Raw genomic sequence first — 20,263 nt, 5'->3', positions numbered from 1 at the left:
GAAAAAACGAACAGTATTTAAATACTGTGAAACATTCCAAAGGGCAGGTCACTGAAGTCTCGACCCGAACTTGAGAGTAAATTGCTGGTAGTCTACATAATATCCGTAAATATTATAGATTTAGCAGCAATGGAAATATCGAAATCAGTCCTTTGTCTGCTCCTCTCACACTGTCACTTCAGTACCATCAATGAATCCGCGACCTCCGACAAAGTAAGCAGACTTTCCATCATCACGGGCTTTTTTGATCAGAGGCCATAACTTTTGTCTGCTATCTCTGTCCTCCTTCGTCAGGTCCTCCTTAAATTGCATACCTTGGTCCCGAAGAAACTCACTGCTCTTTGCCGCTTTCCAAACTGCGTCCCTGAATCTTCTGGCTGTGAAGCGAATGATTGTTGCACGGGGCCTCTTTTCGTTAGGGCGCTTCGTGCCCAGTCGGTGAGCGACATCTATAGCATCTGGTAGTTTCGTCGCTTCATGTGGAAGCAATTCTTGGCATACACGGATGACTTCTTCTCGCACGTTCTCTTTGACCACCTCTGGCAATCCGTGTAGCCGCAGGTTCCAACGCCTACCGTACCGCTCTAAATCCGTTACCCGACTCAAGCACAGCCTGGTTGTCTGTTCACCCCTGTCGATCCGTTTTTCCACGTACAGCATTTTGCTCTTCAGCTCTTTTATTTCTGCACAGGCGGTTTGCACCATCGACTCCAGAGCATCACTTCGTGTATTAATAAGATTAGCGAGCGTCGTGATTATTTCATCGGAGTTCGAATTCCCTGTTTTCAGGTTGGAGAATGTTGGCTTTTTTGCAAGTGGAGGTTTAGATGGAGTTACAGGGAATGGCGGAAATTCGTCTTCATCTTCCATCATATGTTTGTCTCGAATCAAACCACCTTCGTAGCTATGATCGTTATTAGCAGACACGTGTGAATCAGTTTTCCCGGAGTCACTGGCTCTTTTTTGTGCTGGTTTGGGCATGTTTCAAGTAAAAAATATCTTACATACGAAAACGTATAGAAATTTTGTTGACAGCTACGTTAATAACTTTCCTATTAAAAGTTGGTGCCGAGAGCTCGAAATATTTGACTATTCACGCCGCCATCTTGCCGGACCTCCCTCATATCAAGAGGTGGCCAGGCTGGACCCCGATACTTTTAACAAGAGGTGTTTATTCAAGAGACACAATAGATTATTTTTAAACTTTGCAGTTTCTCTTTTGTCACCACGCGAACGATGCGCGTGCAACAGCGAATTGAGCACTCGGAAAAAAAATGTCAACTAGATCCCGTCTTTACGCGCTTACTGCCAAAGGAGTCCTTTGAAAGGCTTGCGTGCGCATCTGTGTAAGTGAAATATATCCTCGTTCTTATCAGTTGTGTTTCCAATTTGAGCTTGATCTTCAGAAATGCTTGGGAAAATGTAACGTTAGCTTGTGTGGATGCTACCGCACTACTTGATCAAAAGAAGAGCTTCGCTACTGAAAAGCTATTTGATTGAGAAAACAGCGACGCTACCACCACGCTATTGAAAAATGTAGTTAAGCTAGTAGCGTCACTACTTGTAGCGACGCTACTGCCCAACACTGCCTTACGCATGCACGATTTTATGGCCGAAACTTCTGCAAAGTAGACTTCCTCAAAGAATCAATAACATCAGAAGCTGCATTATATTTTTAATGCATTATCTGTTTTTTTGTTGTTGTGCAACTTAACTTCTTTTATATGTTTTTATTGTTTCAGCATGTCTATTAAAAATAATCTCTCTTCCTGTCTGCAATATAGAGTGGGGAAAACACCCCCTTAAAGAATTAGTTTACCTAAAACTGAAATGTCGATTCAAACAAAGACCTTAGAGAAGAAGTGACTTAATTTGTGTTCCCAAGATGAATGAAGGTCTTATGGGTTTGGAACGACATGAGGGTGAGTAATTAATGACAGAATTCTAATTTTTGGGTGAACTAACCCTTTAAGGACCGTGTAATGCCGTTTTCTGTACAGCAGCCTATTTAAATGCTTGCGTGCTCGTTGCTTGATCGTTCATATTTATATAATGTTATCCAAGAATAGTATGTCAAAAATGTGTTTCTACTGAGTAGTGTGCCATACTATCCGCTAGCCAAACCAATAAACAAACACAGATCGGAATTTAACTTCAGGCTAGGCACGTAACCGTGGCCACATACGTTTCCGATGAAACCGTCTATAGACAAATCGTAAAAATTAGCTATCTCATACAAATATGTACAAATCGTGAGATAACATTGGCACCCTAAACATTGCAGTAAGAGCATTAAGAGTTTGCTATTCGAATAAAATAAAAATAAAACGACAGATGGACCGACAACAAGGTTCAGGCTTTATTCAAGGGGTACTTCAGCACTGGGAAGATGAATCTGTATTTAAACTGGGTCATTAATGTAGTAGAAATGTGAAAATATTTTTGAATTTGGTGCTTTCTAGACTGAGAAAAGGCAGAAAATGTGTTTTTGTCTCATGGGGATGAAAGACTACAATTCCCAGAATGCTTTGCTGCCCTGTGAGGCCACTCCCAAAGCCACCGCTACTGAATCACTTTTACTTTCCCACCACCACGTTCATCTTCATAAAATCAGTTCAGTTAGAGAATAGACACTACAATTAAAAACTGAACGTGTCTGTTCAATATATTGTGATTTAGCCGCTGAGGAAGTGTCAGCACAAACGCAGCACGAGTCAGATTACACGCATCATGATGAGCGAAATGAGCTCTCCTGGTGAGAGCGAGATTTCCATGAATGCCTGAGCTGAGCTGTGAGTGATCTCCCATCCCCCATGTGTGAGTTGAAAACATGCGGAAATAGCTCCCTCTGCTGGCTGTAGTCTTTAGCGTCTGGCCAAGCATTTTACCGATTAATTTCTGGAAAAATTATTATCACCAAAGTAATTTTTCCAGAAATAAAATGCATAAATCTCTCGTCTCAGGGGGATATGAGAGGGGGGAGCACGATCATTCGAATATACTCCAGGGTTTCTACTGATAGAAAGCCATATGCTAATCGCTGAAGTAACACTTTAAGCTTATATGCAGAGGACGAAGTCCAATGGGAACTGGAAAGTCGTGCGCAGTCCTTTCTGAGGACATATCTAAAAAGAAAGCTGACGTTTGTCATAAGCTTGTTCTTTTTGTGCAAATATTTAGTAAATATTAAAATCCTTCCACTGATCTCACTCCAAAAAATAAAGATTCCAAAAAGGTTTTTTTTTTTTTTTACAGAGATGCCGTAGACCCATTTTAGAACCTTTCAGTGAACCTTTTATTAGGTACTGGTTACAATAGTGTTACCTCTTTAAAATGCATAACATTTGCTACAGTTACACCTTTCGCCAACAATACTACCTTGAAAACAGAAATATTGGAAAATTCTGCAGACCCTTTTAACCCGTTTTACTTTGAAAACTCTAGGGTTACGTTGAGATTTAAAGGTGCCCTAGAAACAGTTGAAATAATATGTTAAATTGTTCTCTGATATCTACATAGAGGGTATTTGGCTTATTTAAAGGTACCCTAGAATGAAACACTGGAGCTCGATTTTCATTTCCCATTGAACACCAGAATTAGCAGGTCCACCACTAGTGCCCTGTGGTTTTCACAAATGAGAGCAGGTTCACCCTGAGTGTCACATGCCTGTCCTGTCTTGTGTGCACGTGGGTTTTGTCAGTATGGCCATTGTGCTTCTGTCATTAGCTGTGTCTCATTTCACAAGGCTGCGTCCTCCGGAGGTCGCATTTGAAGGGTGCATACATCATAAGGCCGTCTCATTTAAAAAAAGTGAGTTGGACACTTCAAATGCGACCTTCGAATGCGTCCTTCTTTCAGAGGATTTCGGAGTGTGCATGAGGTGTAGCCTTCGTGGCTGGAGATAACCCATAATTCTTTGCGTCGCCGTTAACAACCGTCATAAACATATTTTTTTTAATATTATATGAAAAAACAGCACCACTGCCAGATATACATGCGAGCGTAGAGGTGGTGTTTAAAATGTAAGTTCAAGCTTGTTTTTATTTTTAAGCTCTATTACCTCAAACAGATAGTTGTGGTTAACAGGATTACAACGCTTTAGTGCTTTTTAAACATTTAGAACAGTACATTGCTGTCAAGACAAGAAACATTTCATAGTAATTTTCAAGTTATAAATAATTTTCATTCATATAAACTGGCGTGAGAGCACAACGAGGCTGAATGTGTTGGCATAGCAACGTGATACTTCCTGCCTGTGTCCTACAATGGACGTCTCGTTTACTTCTGATTGAGGACACTCCGTATACTGCATCCTACACAGGACTTGTCCTCCGGAGGACGCAGCCTTCGAAATTTAACGAAATGAGACACAGCTACTGTTTGATCCCTCCCTCCTTGTTATCTCATTATTGGTTTAATTTGCCCCACCTGTGTTCCCTCGTTCCCTGCCTCATTTGTTCCCTTTTATAAGCTCCTTGTGTTTGTCAGTCTTTGTCAGATCGTTGTACTGTCTACGTCTTCTGTTCCCCCGTGACTTCTGTTGGTATGTTTTTGGATCATGTTCCTATGCCGGTGGTCCCTGTGCCGGTGGTTTGTGTTCCGGTGGTCCCTGTGCCGGTGGTTTGTGTTCCGGTGGACTAAGTTCCGGTGGTCCATGTTCTGGTGGACTCTATTCCGGTGGTGCATGTTCCAGTGGACTCTGTTCCGGTGGTCTTGAAACGGAGGAGGAGAAGGAAGGCTCCCTCTGTGCCTGTTCCAGTGGTCCCTGTGCCGGTGAATCGTGTGCCGGTGGTCCTAGTTCCAGTGGTCCCAGTACTGTTCCCTCTGCCGGTGGATCGTGTTCCGGTAGACTCCATTCCAGGGGATCCAATTCCAGTGACCCCTGTTGCGGTGGATCGGCTGCCAGTGGTCCCAGTGATCTGTCCCTCCCGTCCCGCCCCAGTCTGTCCCTCCCTGATCTGTCCCTTCCGTCCCTAGTGGAGCGTCTGGTAAACACTCCCTAAGGAGGGGGTAATGTCACATGCCTGTCCTGCCTTGTGTGCACGTGGGTTTTGTCAGTATGGCCATTGTGCTTCTGTCATTGTTTGATCCCTCCCCCTTTGTTATATTATTTTTGGTTTAATTTGCCCCACCTGTGTTCCCTCGTTCCCTGCCTAATTTGTTCCCTTTTATAAGCTCCTTGTGTATGTCAGTCTTTGTCAGATCGTTGTACTGTCTACGTCTTCTGTTCCCCCGTGACTTCTGTTGGTATGTTTTTGGATCATGTTCCTATGCCGGTGGTCCCTGTGCCGGTGGTTTGTGTTCCGGTGGTCCCTGTGCCGGTGGTTTGTGTTCCGGTGGACTAAGTTCCGGTGGTCCATGTTCTGGTGGACTCTATTCCGGTGGTGCATGTTCCAGTGGACTCTGTTCCGGTGGTCTTGAAACGGAGGAGGAGAAGGAAGGCTCCCTCTGTGCCTGTTCCAGTGGTCCCTGTGCCGGTGAATCGTGTGCCGGTGGTCCTAGTTCCAGTGGTCCCAGTACTGTTCCCTCTGCCGGTGGATCGTGTTCCGGTAGACTCCATTCCAGGGGATCCAATTCCAGTGACCCCTGTTGCGGTGGATCGGCTGCCAGTGGTCCCAGTGATCTGTCCCTCCCGTCCCGCCCCAGTCTGTCCCTCCCTGATCTGTCCCTTCCGTCCCTAGTGGAGCGTCTGGTAAACACTCCCTAAGGAGGGGGTAATGTCACATGCCTGTCCTGCCTTGTGTGCACGTGGGTTTTGTCAGTATGGCCATTGTGCTTCTGTCATTGTTTGATCCCTCCCCCTTTGTTATATTATTTTTGGTTTAATTTGCCCCACCTGTGTTCCCTCGTTCCCTGCCTAATTTGTTCCCTTTTATAAGCTCCTTGTGTATGTCAGTCTTTGTCGGATCGTTGTACTGTCTACTTCTCCTGTTCCCCCGTGACTTCTGTTGGGACGTTTTTGAGTTTTTGGTTTATGTTTTATTATGCGTTTTGCCCCCTCGTGGGTGTTTGTTTTGTATTAATGTTTTATCTTATAAAAAAATTATAATTTCTCTGCACTTGAGTCCTCGCACTAGTTTTGCTTTGTTTGTGATGTAACACTGAGCACACGTGACAGACGTGGAAGGGTCTGGACAAGCCGTGGAGAACGTTATGCTGCCTGTAACATTGTTCATGGTGGTGGGTCTGTGATGGTCTGGGGAGGCATATCCATGGAGGGATGCACAGACCTCTACAGGCTAGACAATGGCACCCTGACTGTCACTGCGTATCGGGATGAAATCCTTGGATCCACTGTCAGACCCTATGTTGGAGCGAGTGAGTGAGTCCTGGGTTCCTCCTAGTGCACAACAATGCCCGGCCTCATGTAGCGAGAGTATGCAAGCAGTTCCTGGAGGGTTAAGGAATTGAATGGCCACCACGCTCACCTGACCGTAATCCAATAGAATACCTCTGGGACATTATGGTTCGGTCCATTTGACGTTGCCAGGTTGCACCTCAGACTGTCCAGGAGCTTAGTGATGCCATGGTGCAGATCTGGGAGGAAATACCCCACGACACCATCGGTCGTCTCATTAGGGGCGTGCCCTGACTTTATCAGGTATGCATACAAGCACGTGGGGGCCATACAAAATACTGAGCACCATTTTGAGCTGCTGCAATGAAATTTCAGCAAAATGGACTAGCCTGCTGCATAATTTTTTCACTTTGATTTTCAAGGTGTCTTTAAATTCAGTCCTCTGTAGGTTGATCATTTTCATTTCCATCAGATGATGCAGCATCCTTTCGTTCATAACACATGACCCAGTGCATATTAGTATAGACATCCAGCATGATATTTTCCCCCATTGAGATCTGATGTGTTTTCAAAGTGTTCCATAAACTTTTTTGAGCAGTGTATATTAACATAGAAAACACTTATTTTAGATTACAATAACAAATCACAGTAAAAAACCCAAAATGGAGTATATAAGGTGTTTTATTTTCTACCAGTTATTTATGAGCTTTACAATTTTAGCAAATCCTGTTAGAAAACAATAGGATGTCTAAATAATAGGTGTATTTCTTGTTTTCTTGTCTTATTATTATTATTATTATTATTATTATTATTATTATACAAATAACAAAATTGTTAATTATTCTTAAAATAAAAACATTCTTATAATACATTTAAAAAAAATACTTATAACAACATTGCTAACAGTGGAAATGAAAGGGGATTACAGTAATTATTTATCTGCCAGAGAAGGTTTAGTTGGTGTTAAGATCCGTTTGTTTATCCAACATATCTAACAGGTTTTGCAAGGCAAAATATGGGATTTGTGCCTCTAATGAGAAACCTCATGGGACTCAATATTATATCCTATTCCTGGATAATATTTTACATTTGTAAAAGATGGAAAGCATAGTCCATTCATCCAAAACCAAACTCACCACTGTCATTAGGGGAGCGATGTGACTGCTGGTTTGTGCCATCAGTACGGCCGTCTGGAGCCGGTTCAGACCCAGAGCTAATGGAAGCTGAATAAGAAAAAAGAAAAAGAAAAAAAAACTCATTTTAGTATTACTGATTTTTTCTGAGCTTAATTGTGTATTACATGGGTTCTGCCTCACGGAGCCAAAGATTAAGACTGTATTACTGAACTGAAGCAAAGTACGGTTCAATCTATAAAGATCATTAGATTTTCGGAGTTTATTCTCAGAGCCTGGGATGTCAGGCAGTTAAAACAACCTTAATAAACTCCCGTTCACTGGCCTCTTAGCCAGCACTATCTCTGTGTCTATCTCTTTGACCTTCACACACTCAATAGCGATTACTTTAGAAGGAAAGGGAGTTTCAGATAGAGGCAAAAGGGAAGAGAGAGATGTGTGTGTGTTGAAGTATTTATCTGTGCAGAGGATTATGCTGCAAATGGATTTTTCTTCATTCAGTCTGGAGAACATTTATGCTCCCAAATTCTCATCCACAAAACCAAACCAGAGCTACAGCGATCCCGAAGCCCTTAAGGATGAGAGTGGATGATCAATGTCTTAAATGTGAATATAAGAACAAATGGTTGAACATATAGGAAAGGCCAAGGGCAGCTGTAACCTTTTCATATTTCCCTTCATAACTCACAAACTACAATGTATCTGACATCTTTTGGTATGAGAAACATGTTTGTGTCAAATGGAATAGTACCCATTAAAAAAAAAAAAAAAAAAAAAAAAAAAAAAAAAAAAAAAAAAAAATTATATATATATATATATATATATATATATATATATATATATATATATAAAAATCAAATACTGTTTAAGGTTATTTATTCATGCTTAAAGGGGGGGTGAAATGCTGTTTCATGCATACTGAGCTTTTTACTCTGTTAAAGACTTGGATTCCCATCCTAAACATAGACAAAGTTTCAAAAACTAATGTTGGACGTTTGATGGAGTATTTCTGTGTTAAAAATACTCCTTCCGGTTTCTCACAAGTTTCGGCGAGTTTTTTTCGAGTATGGCTCGACTTGACGTTAAATAGAGCGGAAGGTCCTTGTATGGGCTGTACGGGCTCTTCTCCCGGTAGGGTGCGCGCGCGCGTAACTAGAGGGAGAGAGAGGAAATGCACGCCGTAAACACTCAGGTGCAGATCCAGTCGTCCGTGAACACTTATGACGCGCCGCGCTCCACTTTATTCATATGGGTGACGTCGAGCGACTTCAACGCTTCAGCACAGCATTCCGGGAAGGCAGCGCTGCATTTGAACCGATTTGAACGCAGAAATGACGGGAAGCTTCAAGGCATCGCTTCAGTCGCGTCGCAAAGTGGATTTCCACGGTCACTGCTGTCACAGGACTTCACCAAATCATACCAAAGAAGTGTGTTTTTGACAGAGCGGTCCCAGCGATAAAGTTCGGTCCTGCTTTGGAAGCAGCCGGTGAGTAAATCAACTTCAAATGTCTGTGCTGTTGGCTACCGTCGCATGAGTAAACATCAGTAAACGATACGATCGCGTGCTTCGTCATTCAAATGCGCTAACGGTTACTCCATTGTTGTTCTGTATAACACTAGTCTGACTCTGACGTTGCTTGCTACCTCTAAGGTCTAGTCACATACAATAGTCCATAAACCGAATCATGTCCTCATAAACTGCGCGTAAAGACACACAAAGGCCCCTAAATACAGTACATACCACAAAGACGGACATCCTGATGTTGCCGTTTCTCCTGTTCAATTTATTTCAGCCTCAGATTTGATTGTGGATCATTATCTGTATTAGCTGAGATAGATGGGTTTCTCCACGCTTGAGGACGTCACCGCTTTGGGTGTGCTGGTCATTCTTTAGCTCCGCCCACACGATACGCCTCCAGGCGCTCGGTTTTTTCCGGAAAGACTCGGTACAGCCCATATTTCTTTTATAAATATGATAAAACGAAAGACTTTTCGGAGATATGAAGGATGCAATACTACTCTATAGGTACTCAAGATTGACATGAGATTGCCTGAAACTGAGTGTTACACCCCCCCTTTAACTGTTCAAGCTTAAGCATGAATAAATAAGTGATAAATTATTATTATATAAATAAATTATTATATGCACTAAAAGCCCATTTTTAAATATATGCAGTGTATGCTATAAGCCCTTCTTTAGTTGTGATTTATGTGTAAATATGTTTAATAAGTTTACACTGACAAAGAAGAATCGTGTTACAATCGTACACACACATCTATATTAAACCAACAGCACACTTAAAATACAATGCAAGAAAATATGAGTTAAATAGTTGTTTTTTATCGGAATTCAAATGTCTCTTCATTGGTCTGTGACCAATAAGATTGTGTTGCTCAATGCCTGCAGCCAATCAGACGCAGAGCTGCTGACGGTACTCGTCTGGACCTTGATGGTGACGATAAACTGTTTTGGAATAAAATGGCCTAACGTTACGCGATCCCAAAAAGAACCGGAAAAAGTCCTTCTGTTTGGAGGTAAGTAATATGTAATGTCACTAAACGTGAAATAAAAAGTTGAATGAACATGCACTTGACCTTATCTCGTATATTCTGTTAACAGATTGCGTTCTTCACGAGTGTTTGCAGTCAACTGTCCCAGAATATGCATAAGCGGTCATCAGACACAAGTATAATGAGCAGCTCACCAGAAATCTGAATATAATGTGTAATTAAATTTATGTATAGAGATGGTCAGTGGAATTAGTTCAATTATATGTTTTCCAACATCTTCCAGTGTTAATTTAATGAAAAACATAAGTATAATTTTGTTTAGCTTTGCTGAAACCATTTATAAAAATCGTTGGGCTTGTTTAATGAAATGTCTCTTCATTAGTTATGTGTGTTAGATTTGATTTAATTTATTATAATGTCCTTGAAAACAAATGCAAATTGGGAGAGGTAAGTCAGTAAGTAGTTCATTAAAATGTAATGTAGCACATTTAAAATACTGTATTGTGTGACATTATGTAATTTAAAGTATATTGTATACTTTATATTGTAAAGTATACAATACTTTATATTGTATATATATATATATTGTTATTGACTACAAAGTGTATATTTTTAGTCATTTGAATGAGTCAAGGTAAATAAAATATATATTATATTCATAGTATATTGCTTGTGTGTTCTGAATATACTGATAATTAATTTGTAATTTATTAAAACACAAATAAAGTATGCTATAACACAAAGTGTACTTATAATACAAATAAAGTGTACTATAACACGAATAAAGTATACTTATAATACAAATAAAATATACTTAACACAAATAAAATATACTTATAATACAAATAAAGCACATTTAATATCACTAAGCATGTAATTAGTCACTATACTTAAAGTGTACTAAGTATACTTAAAGTTGTTTCAATTTAGCACACAAAAATACACTAAACACACTTAAAGTTGTGCTTTAACACAATTTAATTACAACTTAAATATACTTAATACAAAATTAGTTGTGTCAAAATAGCACACTTCAAGTTAACTAGTCATTAACACACTTCAAGTATACTGAAAATGAGTCTGGCCACAAGTATACTTAGTATACTTTTTTTTCACTAGGGAAGTTTCATAAAGAAAAAGAAAACATTTTAAACAAAAAGTGCAAAGTGATCAAACTCCTTGATCAGTTTCAGAACGATGGTCAAAACACGAATGGAGTAGAATGAATCCATCAACACCCCCAAAGCTTCACAGACATTTTCTCTTCATGAGTTCAACATTTAATTCAGTAACATTAGGCAGTTTTGATTTACATGATGTTTAATGTGCCCCTTATGCTACTTTAAAGTTTTCTAATTTTGTTTTGAAGACCACAACAGGACATGCTTCAAAGACCAAAAAATGTGTTTAATTTTCTCATGATATACCTGCATTTCCACGAGCCTACGCTGCTCTGATTGGTCAGATGGCCCAGTCTGGTGTGATTGCTCTACCGGTGTGTATTTCGGAAGCTAAAACGCTCATTACCATAACAGAACTCCAGCTCCGTCCAGAGGCTTCCTAAAGGTCAGTGATTGTACATACTGTAATGATGACGTCGATATTACATCAATCCCCAGCGTGAGTCTGAATTGATGATGAAACACTGGAAAAACTAGTTAATCAACCCGAACCTTGAACAGGACGTTTCTCAGTGATGCTACTCAGTTTGAGGTACATTATGAGATGTTTAAACTGTAATTCCTCACCATCAGCTTTAAGTATACTTAACTTCAATTTTAGTTATATTCTGAGTATATTTCTAAGTATATTTCTGAGAATCATATAAAAAGTAGACTGAAAGTATATTTTCTTATTTTCTATATTTTCTTATTTTTTGTTTAGATATTTGTTATATGTTTTAATATTTAATGTAATGTTATAATATTTTTTTAAATTTATACGTTTTAAATATGGATATTTTTCTTTAACAAACCCATCGATTTGCTTCAGAAGGCCTTTATTAAAAATGAAGCCATTTAACGTTACTGCCATTATAATGCTTAGATTAGCTGGACATTTTTTTATATAAATCAAAAGAATGTCTGATATACTGTTTATTATCGATAATGAAAATAATCAACAACGAACTGAATTATCGGTTAGTCGCGTCTGCGTGCTGTGCCTGGGAAACCATCAGCCAGTCACGACGCTTGAAAATCACATCAAAATGCTTCAAACAAAAGCATTAATGTTAACTGCGTCTTGCCCTGTCATGCTTTGACAGATGCATGTAATGTTTAATGCCTCTGACAGGTCCTTTCCTCACTGCATAACCTACATTTTAGGGTACAGTAGAATAGGAGCGCAATAATTCTGACTAAAATACACATTTTGCTTGTTAACATATACATGTAACATGAGTAATCATATTTATGAGTGTTAACAGAAGGCACTATTGTTGGTATTGCCTACTGATAGCCCACTAATAGACACTATGTTCATATCAGTGAATGTGTGTTCTACATACCTCGTACAAGTGAAACATTGTTTTTAGTTTTAGGGTGTATTTTAACTCATTTTTTGCTTATAGTGTATAGCATAGCCTACATAGATATTAGGATATTTTAATGGCCTACATAGATCATAGGATATTTGTTTTTATATGCATTATATTACACATTGTTTGGATGACAGCATTGGGCAGGATTTTTTAAAATTGTTAATGTAATGTAATAGTTTGTTAACCCAAATAATCTTATTAATATTAATAATTATATTCATATCATAATAATCGATAAAAGAGACATTATTTGCAGCCCTAATTGATTGTAATATGAATTAAGCAACACGTTAATTCTATTAACATATCCAAATAGTTATAATTAAAGCTACACTGTGTGATATTTTCCCCATCTAGTGTTGAAAAGGTATGACCATCCAATGTATAATAGTTTCTGTTCCTCTCAATTCTGATTTCATTTTAACTCCTACGGTGGCCGATTTAGTCCAAGATTAACATGGCAATTCCCCTCTAAACATTTGACACTGTGCCATCGAGTGTTAAAACGTGAAAGGCGAAGCTTGAATTTACGGGTATGTCCCTCTTTGGCTAATGTACTGATGGAGGGGCAACATGGCGACCAGCATTCGAACCCCTCACCCGTATGTATTTTCAATGGCACATTATAAACTTACGAGAATACTTTATTACTTCAAACAAATTGTTTTTAGCTAAGAATAAACTAAAAAAGTTACACAGTGTAGCTTTAATTATAATTTGTTTTGATTTGATTAATCATTCATATCTCCCTTTTGAGCTTATCTAAACATCCATTTAACAAAACCAATTTACTTTACTAGATATTAAGAAAAGAGCTGCCCTGGATATGACTTTGTTTCATCTAAAGCAGATGTTCAAGTGTTCATACTTCTGCAGCACTAAGTGGCTGCCCTTTATTGAGCTCAGAGAATACATCAGTCACGTTCACCACATAACAGTTATTTAACATCATTCCATGTCCCTGCCAGACCCCAAGACGCCAAGAGGACTCTGCGATCCTCTCAGTGCCGCACTCCATTTAGTCCCATTTCTAGCTGCAGAGCTTCACTTCTGTTAATAGTTTTATTCTGTAAGAGCTGCTGAGAGCTTTGTGTACTGTATGTCCTTCTCTCTCTAAGATGTGTACAAAGGTTATGAGAACAGCTTTCTAAGTGTTCAAAAAATAAAAAAAATAAAAAAACATTTTCAACAGAACATTTTGCACTGCTAAAAAACCAGAGACACTCGTGGATGTTGTAGAAATGTTTACTTGCGCTGAATTTAGTGCTGCATCAAAATAAAGTTTTTAATTAGCCAAAAAAGCAAAAAAGTATTTAGTAAAAATATAATAATTAAAAACTGAGTTGCAAATAAACTTAAATTATACAAACCTAAATTTATATAAACTAACTGTGTATACAATTCGTTGTTGACACACTTAAAAAGTGACTGTGAATAAAAACGTGTTTCATGACAGATTCAAACATTAAATAAGACAACAGATTAAATGTGCAGTGTGTACATTTTAGCAGCATCTAGCGGTGAGGTTGTGAATTGCAATCATCCCTCCCTTTTGAAGTACATAGAGAAGCTACGGGGACCGACACAGGACAAAAAGGCTATAGGAGAGAGCGATTAGAGAGTGACTAGCCCTCCGAAGAGAAGAGAATTTGTCAGTTTAGAGCTACTGTAGAAACATGACAGTGCAAAATGGCGATTTTTACTGTAAGGGCACCTGCAGTGTATGGAGATAGAAATGGATCATTCTAATGTAAAAAAAAAAAAAAAAAAAACACATGACGGTTAATTATGTAAGGTTTTTTATACTCTGAAAACATTGTTATGTTTTATATTGCATTTCTGTCAATAGATCCTCATAAATACTACACTGCACCTTTAAGTAAAAAATATAATGAATACGTAATATTAAAATGCTAGTTATTTATCTAAATAAAAATATCTCAATAAGTTTATTAACATTGACTGGCTTTTCTGAGGTAAAATATTACGAGCATTGTTTACAATCTGACATATTTCCACAGATGAAACTGATTGAGCGATTACAAGATTCGTGATATGGATTTTGGTAAGCTGAACTGTATCTTTCAACACCTTCTCATGTTCATTTAAGTTTACTTTGTGCTGTAACTAGTAGAGAAGAACTGAGTTGCTACAGCAATCTTCCAGTCCACATTTAAGAGCGGCAAAATTTGATTCATCATTTAATAATTGATGTGTATGAAGTAAATATTTTAATGAGATTTTTTTATTTTACTGGAAAATACAAAAATACTTATTTTAAAAAAAAGTATAAATAAAGGAGGTTCACTCACTGCATTCAGGAGTTTCATGTCGTCAACATTCTGCATGAACACTCGGCTGGCTTGAAGAAGCTGATTGGATGTCAAGGAGCATGTGACGTTCTGAAACTCCGCCTTCTGATTGGCTGAACTAAACTCCAGGATGCCATTGACCGATTCATTGCAGAGAACCGAGCGCAGATCTCCCTCACTTGAGAGCGCAGGCAACTACACAACAGAGCAGCACAACAGTTAAAATATCAGAACAAAATGCAGATGCACATCAAAGACACAGCTGTGGGGTATTCCAGAAAGGGTAACTCACTGTCACATATACCCTGAACTCTCGGTTGATTAACCCTAACCTTGCTTGGTCGATGCATGTAGGTTCTCATGGTCTGGAGAAAGTTAATTCAACCCAGAATGTGAACTGTAGAGTTAACAGTGACCACATAAAGATGTTCTCAACCGAGCGCCGAACCCAGGAGTCAAATGGATGCTAAGAAGAAGTTGCCATACTACTTGTTTATTTTGTTTAATGGCAATTCACATTCTTAGTGTACATCACCACCTACGGGGCAGCTGTGCAATCATTTAAAATTGTATCTTTTAATTTTTAATCACTTTTTTACTACTGTGAACAAGAATTCAATTGTTTGTTTGATGCTAAAACTTTTGAGTTCAGATCAAGGATGTGTGAGATGAAAATAAGTTAAATAAATATGAACAGAGTAAGATAAACATTGCTTTGTACCCTGAAAGTTACTTTGGTTTTGGAACTAAAATTTGAGGTTGTTTGCCTACCCTGAGGAAACCTAACCAGGTAAATTGCATAACCTGTTTCTGGAATACCCACCTGGCATCATCTAGTACTAGTGTATATAGTATTGTAACTTACAGTGTAAAATAAATGATCATACTTTTTAGGCCTAGAATTATTAAATGATATTCAGGACAATTGTAATTTACAAAAGCATTTTTATAATTAAGAGTTAAAACAACAGCTGTGTAAATTTAAACATTTATCAATGTAAAAAAATGAATTAAAATTAAAGCCAAATCCATAAAATTACCCCATGATGGGAACCCTGTGAAAGTACGAGTGTGCCATCAAATTATTGAGATAATCATTCTCAGGGTGACTTCAAGTAGATAAATACTTTTGGCATAACTTAAGCCGGGCTCAGACCACAGGAGTTTCAGATCGATTTATGCCCGATTTACCCCTCCCGACATTATGGGGTAATGTGAGGCGTTCACAGATCAAATCTCAAACCTCCCGATCTGCTCACGGACACATTAGGACAATATCAAACATGTTGTAGGATTTTAAATCGGGGTGATTATGACTATGATTGCATCAGTCAGTACTTCCATAATAGCCAATGAGAGACAAGTCTACAAGGAGACAGAAGTGACAGAACTTTTGAAATGGCGACCAATTCTGGTGAAACAACAAACAGCTGTACGGGTACAGTGGACAACAGAAATGGAGGAATGGCTGGTCGAAATGTGGCAATAACACGTCTGTTTTTATCGTTAAGCTACACTGTGTGATATTTTCCCCCATCTAGCGGTAAAAAAAAGGTATATGACCTTACAGGGACTAATAGTTTCTGTTCCTCTCAATTCTGATTTTGTTTTAACTCCTACGGTGGCTGATTTAGTCCAAGATTAACATGGCAATACCCCTCTTCACATTCGACACGGTGCCATCGAGTGTTAAAATGCAAAAGGCGAATCTTGAATTTACGGGTATGTCCCTCTTTGGCTAATGTACTTTCAAGATGGAGGAGCAACATGGCGACTGGCATTCGAACTCCTCACCCATATGTATTTTCAATGGCATTTTATAAACTTACGAGGATACTTTATTACTTGAAAGACGTAAATATACATTAATGAGCACACATATTTTTGAAAGAACTAAGTGTTTTAGCTAAGAATAAACTAAAAAAGTTACACAGTGTAGCTTTACAAAGAACAAGTATTAATACAGAAAGTTGCCGCAACACATTATCCATTTTGTTTACACCTGCTTCCCGTAAGTCTGGCATGATAATCTTAAAGGGGTGGTTGTATGTGATTTCACTTTTTTAACTTTAGTTAGTGTGTAATGTTGCTGCTTGAGCATAAACAGTATCTGCAAAGTTACAGCGCTGAAAGTTCAATGCCAACAGAGATATTGTCTTTTAAACTTATGGCTATTTTTTTTCTACAAAATGGCCGGTTTAGACTACAATGAGATTCTTCCCGGGTTGGTAACATCATAAACCCTTGCTAGTCCCCACAGATGTGACTTCTGGCTGTGACTAATGGTAAGGGGCGTGGTGTTTCCAGACAACCTGTGCTTGGCACTTCAGCCAATAAAAATATATGAAACTACATTTGGCCATCTAACCAATCTAAGGCCATTGCGTTTTTCGGAGGAATGGGCTTCATAGAAGCAGGAAGCAAACGAGCCGTTCAAAGGACAGTGGAGACAGCAGTGTGGAATACAGGTAAAATACACTAAAACGGTGTTAAAAAAAAAGTATTAAGGCATGTTATACTGCGCCCCATATTCACAACCAAGCCTAGAGAAAAACCACAGAACCACCCCTTTAAGAATATTTTGTAGTGTGGGATACGCCATAATTTTCAAATCTTGTAGTGTGAGAATGTTTGAAATCTGAAAGAAGAAAATCTGTCGAGCTTCTTCTTATGTGCGTGATCCAACTAGATTTTACAATCAGTTACGATTTAACTCCTGTAGTCTGAGTCCGGCTTTAGATAACTTTTTGCACAAAAAAGTTTGGGAATTGCAAACTTGTTTAGTAACAGAAATGGTGCCCTAAACATTTTTAAGTGCCTATTGAGTTATGCTTTTGAAGTTCAAATGACGTCTGCTTGACATTTTGCCGCCCTGTGAATCTGGATTTAACATCAAGCTTCATTGCTGAGGTAAAACACAGGGCTTTGGTGATGTGATTGAGTTCCTGTTGAAGCGTCTGGACTCGTGACTGATTTTTCATTAAGGGATATTGGATCTCCTCCAGTCTGCACTAAAATATACAGCGTCTCTTTATCTTTCTGGCTCTCCATCTGTCTTTGTAGATGACGTACCTGGCCGAGCCGAACTCTCACCCTCATCAGGCTCGTGGCTGTTGTGTTTGGCACAGAAAGGCTGTTCGTCATATATTCTGAAAACGTCTCGTTGGTTCTCATCAAGTTGCGAAGCGGAATGGACTGACCTAACAGAGAAATTCAACAGTGAATATTAACATATTGCTCTTAGCTTACATATTTTTTGTGCACAGACAGAAAATATACCTTTTTTTGTCTAAACAGAAAGAATAAATAAATAAAAATATTAATTTCTTCTTACACTTTACAAAAAAAAAACAAAATGGAACATGTTTTCAAGTGGAGGTCGGGATGTATTGTGGTGGGTGGCTATGCAAACGCTCGGGGTAAATTGAGGACATGATTGAAGGAGAGGATGTGGCTTATTAAACATGTGTTAGCCCGTTAAAGACTCATTTAGCTATAATGCAACACACTGTTTTGTCATCATGCAAATTCCTCCCACACACTCTCACAAAGACCATGAAAGCCAATTAGGCATATGAAAGCTTGTGTGTTTGCGCATCAAGGGTGGATGGAGGTCTGACTGCGCCCAAGAGAGAACTGTTGTAATTCTCATGAATGGGCGGTTGTGTTTGGAAACATAAAAAAAAGAGAAACCTGACCCGGCTAATATGTATAGAGCCGTGCTAATTAGCGGCCTAGAGCTCGACGAGTATCAGACAGCAGCGCTGATTACCAAGGGCACGTCATTACACTCTGAATCTTATCTGCGTCTTTGTTGTCATCTCGACAATCCTCTTCAACACCAATCAGGTAGGTCGTACACAGACCGGCTTACGCACAAACACGTTTGCCCGGATAAGCTCTGTTTGAGAGAGATTGGAGTTGTCACCTCGCACCTTAATCATCTCCGGCTGCCATCGCGTCACCCTGCGCTCCCATTGGCCGCTCTAATCCAAGCTCGCCCTGATTGGCCACTTCTTTCAGCGAGTCTCTGGCAACGTTGTGAGTTAATTACTCTCTCTTAGATCTCCTGATGAATTTAATCTTGTATAATAGAAGTTCACGGCCCCAGAATGCAAATTGGCCTGCAGCGGTGACCACGTCCTGACAACACGGCCTATTTGCAAATGAGCTTCCTCAGAAATCTGAATATCATTAGACTAAACGGTATGAACAAACAAGAGCAGAGCGGAGAGATATACGACCCGCACCTACCAACCACTGCAGCTGTAAATTGCAAAGGCAGGCTGCTGTCGCTAATTTTATTTGTGCACGTCATTGTTTAGAAACAGCAAGGGCATGTCAGCATATCTTCATGGCAAAAAGTGAGTTACAAAAAATACAATTTGCTTACTACATACAAATGTTTTCTACTTGCATTAAAGGGAAGACGGTCCAATAAAATACGTTTAACCGCAAGAGTAGAACGCATTTAAAGCTGTATGCCTGACACATAAAAAATAATCTAATTTTAGATCATAAAATCTTTTTTTTTTTTTTTTTTTTAAACAGTTCATTGAACCTTTAGACAATATATGTGGCCCTGGACCACAAAATCAGTCATAAGGTGAAATTTTAATAAAACAACCTCTGAATAAATAAGCTTTCCATTGATGTTGGTTTTCTACGATATTTGACCGAGATACAAAGAGGTTGTCCACATTAAGTCATTAGCAACGCATATTACTACTAATAATAATTGTTTGCTATATTTACGGTATGAAATTTACAAAATGGAACATGATCTTTATTTAATATCCTAATGATTTTTGGCATAAAATAAAAATTGATAATTTGACCCATACAATGTACTGTTGGCTATTGCCACAAATATACCGTGTGAATTATGAGGGTCACATTTTTTTAAATATTAAAACAGTGTGCATATGTTTTATATTTTGTATCATATTTGATAAATCGGGCTTTATATGGCTAATAATATAGTATAATCGATAATATAATCACTATAGTAAGCTATAGTGAGAAATGGAGGAGGGGGGGTATTTTATTCATACAGTATTTTATTCAGCTCCTTAAACTGAGTAAAAATATGCAATTTGCTGCAGATGATATTTATATGTTCAAAAAGAAAGATGAAATTCTGATAGCTTGTAATGTAAATCAATGGGTGCGTTTACATGCACACCAGTAAGCTGATAACTCAAAAAAATCAGCTTATTGAAATAATCAGTTTTCCCCGTTTACATTCAAACCAGTAAACGGACAACGCAAGTAAAACACGTTTACATGACTTTATTTATAAACCGGGTTATTCCTTGTAGTGACGTCAAAAATAATAACGTCCGTATATCTGACTGAGTTTTTCAAATGTTACGTCAGTTGTGATGTTAAATAAAGCGTGCGCCGTGTCAGCGGAAATTTACAGCTCATATTATCCCTTATTCAGTTATGCAGCGTTTTGACTGAA

The 20,263-nt window shown here is 38.7% G+C and overlaps 1 protein-coding gene across 1 annotated transcript in view; it reads right to left on the bottom strand.

Moving 5' to 3' along the window:
* The window catches only part of LOC137051932 (phospholipid-transporting ATPase ABCA1), a 365,555-nt gene that overhangs the window by 284,384 nt on the left and 60,908 nt on the right, over positions 1–20,263 (bottom strand). Inside the window, exons 6-8 of the mRNA XM_067428858.1 lie at positions 17,869–17,996; positions 14,797–14,991; positions 7,435–7,521 (exon numbers count right to left, since the gene is read on the bottom strand). Of these exons, the coding sequence (XP_067284959.1) occupies positions 7,435–7,521; positions 14,797–14,991; positions 17,869–17,996 (410 nt within the window). The remainder of the gene's footprint in view (positions 1–7,434; positions 7,522–14,796; positions 14,992–17,868; positions 17,997–20,263) is intronic.

The sequence above is a fragment of the Pseudorasbora parva genome, chromosome 1, assembly GCF_024679245.1.
Source record: "Pseudorasbora parva isolate DD20220531a chromosome 1, ASM2467924v1, whole genome shotgun sequence".
NCBI classification, from domain to species: Eukaryota; Metazoa; Chordata; class Actinopteri; order Cypriniformes; family Gobionidae; genus Pseudorasbora; species Pseudorasbora parva.
The sequence above is the reverse complement of the archived record's forward strand: the minus strand, read 5'-3'. Positions and strand labels throughout refer to the sequence as shown.